The sequence below is a fragment of the Cebus imitator genome, unplaced genomic scaffold (genome assembly GCF_001604975.1).
Source record: "Cebus imitator isolate Cc_AM_T3 unplaced genomic scaffold, Cebus_imitator-1.0 Scaffold15, whole genome shotgun sequence".
NCBI classification, from domain to species: Eukaryota; Metazoa; Chordata; class Mammalia; order Primates; family Cebidae; genus Cebus; species Cebus imitator.
In genome coordinates, this window is record NW_016107330.1 from 2193975 (window position 1) to 2207546 (window position 13572).

The 13572-nt window shown below is 49.0% G+C and overlaps 1 protein-coding gene across 1 annotated transcript; it reads right to left on the reverse strand.

Annotated features, from left to right (window-relative positions):
* Positions 1-9621: 9621 nt before the first annotated feature.
* On the reverse strand, positions 9622-10435 carry LOC108285696 (cofilin-1-like). Its single transcript, XM_037730781.1, has 2 exons — positions 10065-10435; positions 9622-9769 (listed from the first exon to the last, which is right to left on the reverse strand). Exons 1-2 carry the CDS (start codon positions 10433-10435, stop codon positions 9622-9624), a joined length of 519 nt encoding a protein of 172 aa, XP_037586709.1.
* Between the last annotated feature and the right edge of the window lie 3137 nt (positions 10436-13572).

The following is a 13572-nucleotide window of genomic DNA, read 5'->3' on the forward strand; positions in this document are numbered from 1 at the left end:
AAAAAAAAAAAAAAAAGTTCGAAAAGAAATATGGAAAGGCAGGAATACATGCTGCATTTCCTTCTTGGGCTGCCCTCATTGAGCCATTGGATTCCTGAGCGGACAGAGGGCCAGGGCCTCAGGCCCAGCCCAGGGAGGCCAAATGCCAAGGCCCACAATCTCCCCAGAGTAGGTTGGCAAAGATGACAGGACCGGTTCCCCAGCCTGGAATTGAAGCTGAGCCTGCAGCCTACCAGCTGGGAGGAGCTCACAGCTGCCCTGCTGCCCCCGCTTCATTCACCAAATTCAGAAGTGCGTGTAGACAGCCTCTCCCTTGGACAGCCGGTCCCCTCCCTGGGCTCTGCAGCCTAGATGCTGAGCTCCAAGTGGAATTCCTCTCCCAGCTTAGGGGAGGTTCTATTATTATTTAATTTGCAAAACAAAAATCTGGCAGGGGCAATTGGTCTTGAAGGAAGATTCTCCTGGGGTGAGTAAATCTGAGACAGGACCAAAGGAATAAACTTGGACCGGGTGCAGTGGCTCACGCATATAATCCCAGCACTTTGGGAGGCCGAGGCAGGCTGATCACCTGAGGTCAGGAGTTCAAGAGCAGCCTGGCCAACATGGTGAAACTCCGTCTCTACTAAAAATACGAAAATTAACTGGGCATGATGGCAGGCGCCTGTAAGCCCAGCTACTTGGGAGGCTGAGGCAAGAGAGTTCACTTGAACCCCGGAGGCGGAGGTTGCAGTGAGCCAAGATCGCACTATTGCACTCCAGTGTGGGTGACAGAGCGAGACTCCGTCTCAAAAAAAAAAAAAAAAGAACAAACTTGGGAAGAGGAAGTGGCTGACTCTGGCATTGAGCCCTGTCCTCGCCGGGGACCCCAACACTGCTATTACACAGGGAAAGCTGCCCAGAATCGGCCCAGTGGCTGGTGGGGGATGGACTGCTCTCCCCTCCGTCCAGTGCCTGCTCCTGTTCCCCTTCTTGAGCACCAAACTGGAGAAAGATGTGGGTTTGGGTTTTCCCAGTCACTTCTCAGTCCAGCTGGGGCAGCCCCCAAACTGGCCCATCCCAGCCTGGGGGAGACATAATGCCTCCTTATGGGGCATCCAAGAGAAGGCAGTGGGCCCCCAGAACAGGGCCCAGACCTCCCCCTTGCTCACTTGGCCCCACAAAGCCCCACTCAGTTTCTCCACTGCCTTCATTGTCTACAGACTTCAACCTCACAAAACACCAAACAGAAGCTCTGCAGTCCACGGCAAAGGCCACAAGCCAGCTATTGTGACATTCAAGCTGGCCTAGGAGGCTTCACTTCCCACTCCCAGGAGCTTTTTAAAGTATTTCTCAAAAACGCATCTCGGCTGGGGAAGGGAGGTAGCAATTCTGTTGCCAAGGAAATGAGATTTTGGCCAGGCGCAGTGACTCATGCCTGCAATCCCAACACTTTGGGAGGCCAAGACAGGAGGGTGGCTTGGGCCCAGGAGTTTAAGACCAGCCTAGGCAACATAGTGAGACCCTGTCTGTACAAAAAAACAAAAGTAAAAATTAGCCAAGTGTGATGGTGCATGCCTGCAGTCCCAGCTACTCAGGAGGCTACAGTGGGAGGATCACTTGAGTCCAGGAGTTAGAGATAACAGTGAGCTGTAATCACGCCACTACACTCCAGCCTGGGCAACAAAGCAAGACCCTATCTCAGGAAGGAAGTAAAGAAAGAGAGAGAGAAGGAGGGAGGGAGAGGAGAGAGGGAGGGAAAGAAAGAAAGGAAGGAAGGGAGGGAGGGAGGGAGGGAGGGAGGGAGGGAGGGAGGGAAAAGAAAGGAAGGAAGAAAAATGTTCTCCTAATCCTTACAATCAAATAGCTAGTGACCACGACTCTTAGCACTTGAAAACTCCTTGAAATCAAGCGTCTCTTAGTCAACTTGACCCTTAATTTGTCTGAAGGACCCTCTAGGACAAGAAAGCTGTGTTCTGTTTCCTCCCAACTTTCTGGAAATTCTTCCCAAGATTGAATGACTGGAATTCCAGAACAAGGGATGACAGGAGCATGAGGAAGGTGGGTGTGACTGTGGCCCGGCCTCACCTGAGAAGGCCAGCCCTTCCCAAGGCATCCGTGCACCTGGGCCGCCTCGCCCGCCTGGCCCCTCTTCCCTCTTAGATGCAAGGTTTCTGGATGGATTCTAATGGAAGATATTTGGTTTCTCCAAGGAGTGTGGGCACACGGAGCATGCCACTGGCTTCTCCCAATTCCTGAATAAGGGACACTTACCAGGCAACTGCTGGGGACCCCCACATCCTCAAGATCGGCAACTTTCTCCTGCCCTGGGAGAATTTCATCTGAAGCAGTTCCAAGCTCCTGAAGGAAGGGTTGGCCCCTCCCCTTCCCCTCCAGTGCAGGTCTCAAGGGTCACTCAGATGCCAGAAAACACAGGTGGGTGACAACACTCTCAGCTCCTCCCCATCCCTTTGCATGGATGAGATGAATTGCTTTAGCTGTGGGAGCTCAAATTAACCTGATCAGAAGGCTGAAGCTAGACAGGTGCCGTGGCTCACGCCTGTAATCCCAGCACTTTGGGAGGCCAAGGCAGGTGGATCATCTGAGATCGGGAGTTCAAGACCAACGTGACTAACATGGAGAAACCCTGTCTCTACTAAAAATACAAAATTAGTCAGGTGTGGTGGCACACGCCTGTAATCCCAACTACTCAGGAGGCTGAGGCAGGAGAATTGCTTCAACCTGGGAGGTGGAGGTTGCAGTGAGCCAAGATCACATGATTGTACTCCAGCCTGGGTGACAAGAGAGAAACTCCATCTGAAAAAAATAAAAAATAAGGCCAGGCTCGGTGGCTCACGCCTGTTATCCCAGCACTTTGGGAGGCTGAGGTGGGCGGATCATGAGGTCAGGAGTTTGAGACCAGCCTGGCCAACATGGTGAAACCCTGTCTCTACTAAAAACACAAAAATTAGCTGGGCTTGGTGGCATGGCCCTGTAATCTCAGCTACTCTGGAGGCTGAGGCAGAAGAATTGCTTAAACCTGGAAGGTGGAGGTTGCCGTGAGCTGAGATTGCACCACTGCACTCAAGCCTGGGCAATAGAACAAGACTCTGTCTCTAATCTTGTCTTCTCGTTTTATTTCATTAAGTTGGTCTTCGACCTCTGATATCTTTTCTTCTGCTTGATCGACCACAAAGACATTCCTCAAGAAGACCAACCTCAAGGCACATAATCGCCAGATTCACCAGGGTTGAAATGAAAGAGAAAATACTGAGGGCAGCCAGAGAGAAAGGTCAGGTTACCCATAAAGGGAAGCCTATCAGACTCACAGCAGATCTCTCAGCAGAAACCCTACAAGGCAGAAGAGAGTGGGGGCCAATATTCAACATCCTTAAAGAAAAGAATATTCAACCCAGAATTTTACATCCAGCCAAACTAAGCTTCATAAGCGAAGGAAAAATAAAATCTTTTGTGAACAAGCAAGCACTCAGAGATTTCTTCACCACCAGGCCTGCTTTACAAGAGCTTCTGAAAGAACCACTACACATAGAGAGGAACAACCAGTATCAGCCTTTCTAAAAAATACCAAAAAGTAAAGAGCATCAACATAATCAAGAATTTACATCAACTAATGGGCAAAACAGCCAGCTAGCATCAAATGGCAGTATTAAACTCATATATATTATTATTAATTCTAAATTTAAATCGACTAAATCCCCCAATCCAAAGACACAGACAGGCAAAAAAAGCCAAGACCCATCGGTATGCTGCATCCAGACCCATCTCACATGCAAGGATACACAAAGACTCAAAACAAAGGGATGGAGAAAGATTTACCAACCAAATGGAGAGCAAAAATAAATAAATAAATAAAAAGCAGGAATTGCTTTAAAGCAACAAAGACCAAAAGAAGCAAAGAAGGATATTACAAAATGATAAAAGGATCAATGCAACAAGAAGAGCTAAAGGTCCTAAATATATACACACCCAATACAGGAACACCCAGATACATAAGACTTATGAAGAGACTTAGACTCCCACACAATAATAGTGGGAGACTTCAACATCAATATTAGACAGATCAATGAGACAGAAAATTAACAACGATATCCAGGATTTGAACTCAGATCCGGAAAAGTAGACTTAATTAACATTTATAGAACTCTCCACTTTAAATACACAAAATACACACTCTTATCAGTACCACATCACACCTCTTTACAGGTTTCAGTGAAATATTGGTTGGCTGCGTGTTTGTTATTTTCTTCCCTCATTTTCTTTTTCATGTCTCTATTATTAAATACGATTATAGGCATACCCATTTTTAGACTGCTTTCTAGCCCGGGCAATAAAGCAACAATCTCGTTCTCTCTCCCTCTTCCTCTTCCTCTTTCTTCCTCTCTTTCATTCTTTTTTTACTTTCTTTATTCTGTTTTTTTTTAAAAAAAGAGGGAAACTCCATCCCAAAAAAAACAAAAAACAAAAAACCAGAAACTAATTATCTCCCAGGTTTAGAGGCCAGAAGTTCAAAATCCAGGTGTCAGCAGGGCCCTGATCTCTCTAAAGACCCCAGGGGAGGGTCCTTCCGTGCCTCTTCCTAGATTCTAGTGGCTGGGGGGTCCTGGGTGGTCTGGGGCTTGAGGCTGTGTCCCTCCTCCTATCTCTGCCTCCGTCACCAGCACATGGTGTTCTCCCGGTGTGTCTCTGTCCAAATTATTCTTTTTTTTTTTGTCACCCACGCTGGAGTGCAGTGGCACTGAGTGCTGGAATTACAGGCATGAGCCACCGCGCCCAGCCCAAATTTTCTTCTTCTTATAAAGACTCTAGTCACTGGATTAGGGGCCCCCTAATCCATCATGACCTCCCCTAACTTGACCGCATCAGCAAAAACCCTATTTCCAAATAAGTTCACATTCTTACATATCCGGGATTTGGGCTTTTTTTTTCTTTCAGACAGGGTCCTACTCTTTTACCCAAACATGAGTGCAATGGTGCAATCACGGTTCACTGCAGCCTTGACCTCTTGGGTTCAAGCAATCCTCCTGTTTCAGCCTCCAGAGTAACTGAGAGTACAGGCACACACCACCATGCTTGGATGATTTTTAAATTGTTTTAGAGACAAAAGAGACCAGAGGGCCAGACATGGTGGCTCATGCCTATAATCCCAGCACTTTGGGTGGCTGAGGTGGACAGATCACTTGAGGTCAGGAGTTCGAGGCCAGCCTGGCCAACATGGTAAAACCCCATGTCTACTAAAAATACAAAAATTAGCCAGGCATCATAGCACATACCTATAATTCCAGCTACTCGGAAGGCTGAGGCACAGGAATTGTCAGAAGTTGCAAGTGAGCTGAGATCACACCACTGCACTCCAGCCTGGGTGACAGAGCAAGACCTTGTCTCAAAAAACAAACGACTAGACGCAGTGGCTCACGCCTGTAATCCCAGCACTTTGAGAGGCTGAGGCAGGCAGATCACGTTCAAGGGATCGAGACCATCCCGGCTAACATGATGAAACCCCATCTCTACTAAAAACACAAAAAAATTAGGTGGGTGTGGTGGCACGCGCCTGTAGTCCCAGCTACTTGGGAGCCTGGAATAGGGGAATCGCTTGAACCTGGGAGGCAGAAGTTGCAGTGAGCCGAGATTGTGCCACTGCACTCCAGCCTGGGCGACAGAATGAGACTCCATCTCAAAACAAACAAACAAGAGAGAGACCAGAGGTCTCTGAGACAGGGTCTCCACAGAAGAGACCACTGTGTTGCCCAGGCCTGTCTCAAACTCCTAGGCTCAAATGATTCTCCCACCTCAGCCTTCCAAAGTGCTAAGACTACAGGCGTGAGCCACAGCACCAGGCCTGTTTCTGTTTTTAACTCAACCTTTTGTTGATCAACTTTTCCTGCCGGGCACGGTGGCACGCGCCTGTAGTCCCAGCTACTCGGGAGGCTGAGGTGGGAGGATCGCTTGAGCCCAGGAGTTCTGGGCTGTAGTGCGCTGTGCCGATCGGGTGTCTGCACTAAGTTCGGCATCAATATGGTGACCTCCTGGGAGTGGGGGACCACCAGGTTGCCTAAAGAGGGGTGAACCGGCCCAGGTTGGAAATGGAGCGGGTCAAAACTCCCGTGTTGATCAGTAGTGGGATCGTGCCTGTGAATAGCCACTGCACTCCAGCCTGGGCAACATAGCAAGACCCCGTCTCTAAAAAAAAAAAAAAAGCCTTTTCCTTTAATCCCAAGTTTTTCAGGATGCATCATGGGCCACCTGAGTAGACAGGGAGCTGGAAGGGGAGCCCTAGCGTGCTGCATGGAAGCTTGTTGTCGCCAGGGCCTGTTCACACTCAGGTGAAAGGCCCTCACCACACCAAACAGAAGCATCCAGGAGCAGAACACACAGCTGGTGAAACCCTCACAGGCCCTGGAGGAGGCCCAGATGCCCTGGGCCACTGCATACGGCCTCACACAGGAACGCCAAGACCAGGGCAAACATCAGAAAGCCCACTCAGAGAGCCTGCAAGGACCACCCCAGAGCTGTTAAGTCTTAAAAAGAGAAGAAGAAACAGGAATTGAAAAACAGGTTTTCTTCCTTATTCTGATACCCTAAACCCCATTCCTCCTACACACACACACACACACACACACACACACACCCCGATAAACATAGCCACAGACATCTCTGTATACATACCCTGAAACCCCCTACATACACACTCCTATGGAAAACACTTACACATGTGCCCCACACACTCCTAGAAATGCATGCACCCCTCCCGCCTACACACACACATAAAGTAGGGGCTCCTGTCTTACATATATATACATATATATTTTTTTGAGATGGAGTCTCACTGTGTCACCCAGGCTGAAGTGCAGTGACACGATTTCAGCTCATTGCAACCTCTGCCTCCCGGGTTCAAGCGATTCTCCTGCTGCAGCCTCCCAAGTAGCTGGGATTACAGGCAGCAGCCACCATGCCCAGCTAACTTTTTTTTTATTTTTAGTAGAGATGAGGTTTCACCATCTTGGCCAGGCTGATCTTGAACTCCTGACCTCGTGGTCCACCCACCTTGGCCTCCCAAAGTGCTGGGATTACAGGTGTGAACCACCGTGCCTGGCCTGGTATTAGATATTTTTAGAGAAAGCAATTTCATTGGGGTCTTTTCAGTGGAGCTCAAATTTCATTTCTCCATTTCTCCATTTGGGAAAATCCCCCTTTATTTTTTGAAATGAAGTCTCACTCTTGGCCTCCAGGCTGGAGTACAATGGCGCGATCTCAGCTCACTGCAACCTTTGCCTCCCAGGTTCAAGTGATTCTCCTGCCTCACCCTGCCTAGTAGCTGGGATTACAGCCACCTGCCACCATGCCCAGCTAATTTTTGTTTTTTAGTAGAGACAGGGTTTCACCGTGTTGGCCAGGCTAGTCTCAAACTCCTGATCTCAGGTGATCTGCCTGCCTCGGCCTCCCAAAGTGCTGGGATTACAGGCGTGAGCCACCATGCCCAGCCAAAAATCACATTTTCAATATAGCTCTTATGAATTGATCAAAAGCCATGGGAATTGGCCAAGTCAGCGTCTGCATGGTTTTCGCTATGATTTTCTTTTTTTTTTTTTTTCAATTTCATTGGCAATCACCATGATTTTCTTATTAACAGCTTCCATCTCCTGCAAATACCCACTGAGCTGATTTTTCAAAAGCAGAAACCATGGACCCACTCACTGGTCTCCTTTGATACTTAGAGGCCAGAGATTAATAAAAATATACACATTGATTCTGACTGCCAAGCTTCCCGGCCCTTTGCAGTACGCCCATTTTGGTGAGATTTAGCACTATTACTTACCACTTTTATGAGGGGGAAAGCAACACTTCACCAAACCATTACCAAGCTCACTGAAGCTCCACCTGGTCAGTCGGTCACAAAACACACTGAACAACTAGACACTTCTTTGCCTGGGAAGCAGAAGGTGAAGGAGCATTGCACCCTGACAGCAAAACACGGTCTTTTTTGCTCTTAATAGAGCAAATGATTCTAATGAATCATGAGGCTAGGCCAGGCATGGTGGCTCACGCCTATAATCCAAGCACTTTGGGAGACCTAGGTGGGCAGATCACCTAAGGTTAGGAGTTTGAGACCGTCCTGACCAACATGGAAAAACCCCATCTCTGCTAAAAATATAAGAATTAGCTGGACGTGGTGGTGGGCACCTGTAATTCCAGCTACTCAGGAGGCTGAGGTGCAAGAATCGCTTGAACCTGGGAAGCGGAGGTTACAGTGAATTGAGATTTCGCCACTGCACTCCAGCCTGGGCAACAGAGTGAGACCCTGTCTCAAAAAGAAAAGAAGCATGATTCAGGCTGGGCGCGGTGGCTCATGCCTGTAATCACAGCACTTTGGGAGGCTGAGGTGGGCGGATAACCTAAGGTTAGGAGTTCAAGACCATCCTGCCCAACATGGAGAAACCCCAACTCTACTACAAATACAAAAATTAGCTGGATGTGGTGGTGGGCACCCGTAATTCCAGCTACTCAGGAGGCTAAGGTGCAAGAATCGCTTGAACCTGGGAGGCGGAGGTTACAGTGAGCTGAGATTTCACCACTGCACTCCAGCCTGGGCAACAGAGTAAGACCCTGTCTCAAAAAGAAAAGAAGCATGATTCAGGCTGGGCGCGGTGGCTCATGCCTGTAATCCCAGCAGAATTTCTTGAGCCTAGTAGTTCAAGAGCAGCCTGGACAATAAAGTCTTTTGTAGAGACCCCTGTCTCTACAAAACAAAATTTAAAAAACTAACCAAGCATGGTAATGCTTGCCGATGGTCCCAGCTATTGGAGAGGCTGACGTGGCTGAGGCAGGAGGATCACTTAATCCCAGGAGGTTGGGGCTGCACTAAGCCATGATCCAGCCTGGGTCCTACTTCCATGAGTGACTGTAACCAGGGAAAAAGGGAGAGGGACAAGCTGGCAAGGGGAGGGTCATCTCACAACATTCCATTCGTACACTGACAAGTGTAAAGTCACTGTTGTGGTTAGGAGTTGGCAGCACAGGGAGGTGAAAGAACAGGTGGGCAGTAGGGGTATTGTTAAAAAAAATACAGTCCCCTCCCTCAAACTGGGGTCCCTGGGGACAACTTAGTCAGCTTCAACCCAAGAGGAATCAGAAGATCAAAATCGGTTTGGGGCTGGATGCAGCGGCTCATGTCTATAATCCCAGCACCTTGGGAGGCTGAGGTGGGAGGATCACTTGAGCCCCAGGAATTCGAGACCAGCCTGGGCAACAGAGCAAAACCCTGTCTCTACAAAAAGTATAAAAATTAGCCAGGTGTGGTGACACGCACCTGTAGTCTCAGCAACTCCAGAGGCAGAGGTGGGAAGATTGCTTGAGGTCAAGGCTGCAGTGAGCTGTGATTGCACCACTGCACTCCAGCCTGAGCAACAGAGTTAGACCCTGTCTCAGATTTTAAAAAATTGAAAAGTGGCTTGGGAAGGTCAGAACCATCAAGAATAGCAAGAGAAAGAAAATTCAGGTGCTGGGAAGGCCCTGAGGTGGCGGGCTGTTTGGAAGGGATTGCCTTCCCTATGCTGGGATCCTCCTAGCACTTCAGGTTTGGCAGGAAGGGGGCAGCCTCCAACCCCCAAAAGCAGGTTGCCAGATCCTTCAGGCCTGGGGCTGGAGGGTACTCACAAAGGCGTGTCCTCCAGGGAGATGACGGCACTGCTCCCAGCTTCTCTGCCAGTTGCCACCGTCCTTGACCTCCTGGTAGCAGTTCCCTTGTTCGTGCTTGATCCCTTTCACCTTTTTTTTTTTTTTTTTGAGACAGAGACTCACTCTGTTGCCCAGGCTGGAGTGCAGTGGCACAATCTCGGCTCACTGCAACCTCCACCTCCCGGGTTCAAGCAACTCTCCTGCCTCAGCCTCCCAAGTAGCTGGGATCACAACCCACACCCAGCTAATTTTTGTATTTTTAGTACAGACAGAGTTTCACCATGTTGGCCAGGCTAGTCTCAAACTCCTGACCTCAAGTGATTGCCCGCCTTGGCCTCCCAAAGTGCTGGGACTACAGGTGTGAGCCACCGTGCCCGGCCCATGTCAGCTTCCTGATGTCATCCTTAGAGCTGGCATAGGCCATTTTGCCCTTAAGGGGTGCAGATTCAGGGGCCCAGAAGATAAACGCCAGGTCCTCCTTGCTCTCCTGGGTCTCAGGTTGCATCACCTCTGAGGGCGCAGCAGCAGTCTTTGTCTGCAGCATCTTGGCAAAGGTGGCATAGGGGTGGTCAGTGGTCCAGCACACGTCATCCACCAGGGTCTCCTCGCCCTCCTCCAGGGTGGTGTTCGTCTCGTCCTCTGTCAGGCAGAAGAGCAACACCACTTTCCTGTGCTGCTTCACCTCCTCTGGTGTGGAAGATTTGCCCACCTTCAAGTCAGTAAACACCTTGATGACACCATCAGAGATGGCCACACCAGAAGCCATGTTTTCTGAAACAAAAAGGAGATAGCAGCCAGGTTCCAGGGCTCATGCCTGCAATCCCAGCTTTAGAAGGCCAAGGCAGGAGGATTGCTTGAGCCTAGAAGTTTGAGACCAGCCTGAGCAATATGGCAAGACCTGGTCTCTACAAAAGAAATTTTTTTTAATTAGTCTGGCATGGTGGCATGCACCTGTAGGCCCAGCAACTTGGGAGACTGAGAGGGGAGGATTGCTTGAGTCCAGCAGATCGAGGCTCCAGTGAGCCATGTTCACGACAGTGCATTCCAGCCTGAGCAGCAGAGTGAGACCCTGTCTGAAAAAAAAAAAAAGAGAAAGAAAAGGAAGGCGGGGTGTGGTGGCTCCCACCTGTAATCCCATCACTTTAAGGGAGGCAGAGGCAGGTCGATCACTGAAGGTCAGGAGTTGGAGACCAGTCTGACCAATATGGCGAAACCCCATCTCCACTGAAAATACAAAAATTAGCCTGGTGTGGTGAAATGTGCCCGTAATCCCAGCTACTCAGGAGTCTGAGGCATGAGAATCCCTTGAACCTGGGAGGCAGAGGTTGCAGTGAGCCAAGATTGCACCACTGCACTCCAGCCTGGGCAACAGAGGGAGACTTCGTGGGGAGTGGGGGAGGGGAGGCAGAAGGGAGAGAGGAGCAGAGGGGAGGGGAGCGAATAGAAAAGGAGATGGCAGGGAGAGTCAGAGAAGAGAAGAGCTGCTTCGGCTGCTGCCGGGATCTGACCCAACCAAGCACTTTCATTGTCCCAGTAACCCTATGATAGAGGCCCGTGCTCTTACTACCGCATTTTACAGAGGAGGAACTAGAACCCTGGAGCTGTTAGTGATTTGGAAGAAGTCTCAAGTCTGGTGAGTGACTTGAACTTGGCCCCACGTAGTGTGGATGAGGCAAGTTATGCCAAGACCTGTGTGTCTTTTCTAGAACATATGCCTCAAGTTGCAACAAAGGAGGAAGGCGGGTATGGAAATGTCTGCAAACTTCTTTGTAAAAGTGTTTTTTCAGCCAGGCGTAGTGGCTCATACCTGTAATCCCAGCACTTTGGGAGGCCGAGGTGGGCAGATTACGAGGTCAGGAATTCGAGACCAGCCTGACCAACATAGTGAAACCCCGTCTCTACTAAAATATAAAAATTAGCCGAGCATGTTGGCACGTGCCTGTAGCCTCACTTGAGAGGCTGAGGCAGGAGAACCACTCCAACCCAGGAGGCGAAGGTTGCAGTGAGCCGACATCCCATCATTGCACTTCAGCCTGGGCAACAGAGTGAGATTCTGTCGCAAAAAAAAAAGTTTTTTCACTTTGTTTAGAAAACATACTAGTTTGATTTAAAGAAGCAAATCAAGAGTTAAGAGCTCAGATTCCAGAAATGTTCAAATTCAGGAGATATCAGAGAAATGAAAATGAAAATGACATTAGGAGAGAGCATTTTACACTCATCAGAAAGGCAGAAATTAGGAAGGTGGAAATGAGAGAGGTGAAGGTTGGCCAAGCTGTGCAGACAGGCAAGAGAGCAAGGAGCTAAGAGCCCAGGTGCCGCAGCCAGTGTGGGGTGGAGCTCAAAGCCCATCCTGGCCTTTCAGAGCTGGTTTCCTTAGCTGAGGAATGGAGACGTTGTTATAAAATTGTTGTGAGGATTCAAACAACTATTGACATCAAGTGCTGGGAATGGTGTCTATGCTGAGTAAGGGATCTGAGCCCAGCTCTGACAACTGTGGGCTCCCAGAGGGAAGGGACTTTTCTCAGCTCCTTTGCTGTATCCTCAGTGCCTAGAATAACAGCGTGGGGATAATCACCAGGGGAACCAGCAAGTGAGCGGTGGTGGAGTCATACTATACACAGTCCCATATGCTGCAGCAGTTAGAAGCAATCATCTGGTGCCGGGGTTGGTGAACTTTAAAGAAGAGATAGCACTCTGGGACGCCAAGGCAGGCAGATCACCTGAGGTCAAGAGTTTGAGACCAGCCTGGCCAACATGGCGAAACCCCGTCTCTACAAAATATACAAAAATTCACTGGATGTGGTTGAGGGGGTGGGGGTGCCTGTAGCCCCAGCTACTCTGGAGGATGAGGCAGGAGGATTGCTTGAGGTCAGGAGGCCGAGGCTGTGGTAAGCCATGATTGCACCATTGCACTCCAGCCTAGAGGACAGAGTGAGACCGTATCCCTAAAATAAATAAAATAAAATAAAATTTGCCATTTTGTAACCCCCAATGACATAATGGAGTCAGGACAGGATCATCAGTGGATGCTAAACCATTAAGTGAAAGATTTTCAGGAAATGGGATGTTTTCCCTGTACCAATGTATCATCTAGAGATTCCTTGAATTTTGCAAAGGGGGGAAATACATCTTTTCCATGGAGAGATCAAATTTAGCATCAACAAAAGTGAGACAGCTAGGCAGGACGTATCTCTTGATGGGTAGCACCGGGATAGTCAAGGCTTCGCCCAAGAACTGTAGTGGCCCTTGTGTTTAACGGATGTGATCGTGTCTTTAGATCGAATTTCCAGTATGCAGGAAAAATAGGGAATAGAGGAGTGTGCAGAGTAATACCATGAGGAAGCAACCAGATGAATTCAGAAGGTGCGACATTCTACAAACTACCTGCCCAGAGCTCTTCAAAAAATCAGTATCTTGGATGGGGAGATTATTCTAGAATTCAAAAAGATTAAAGAGACATACTAAGCAAATGTAATGCATGAAACTTAATTGGATCCTATTTTAAGAAAATAGAGGCGGCTGGGCGTGATGGCTCATGCCTGTAATCCCAGCACTTTGGGAGGCTGAGGTGGGCGGATCATGTGAGGTCGGGAGTTCAAGACCAGCCTTACCAAGATGGAAACACCCGTCTCTACTAAAAATGCAAAATTAGCAGGGTATGGTGGCACATGCCTGTAATCTCAGCTACTCAAGAGGCTGAGGCAGGAGAATCGGTTGAATCTGGGAGGCAGAGGTTGTGGTGAGCTGAGATTGTACCATTGCACTTCAGCTTGGGCAACAAGAATGAAACTCCATCTTGAAAGAAGGAAGGAAGGAAGGAAGGAAGGATAGCGTCTGGGCACAAGGACTCATACCTGTAATCCCAGCACTTTTAGAGGCCAAGGAGGGCAGGTAACTTGATCC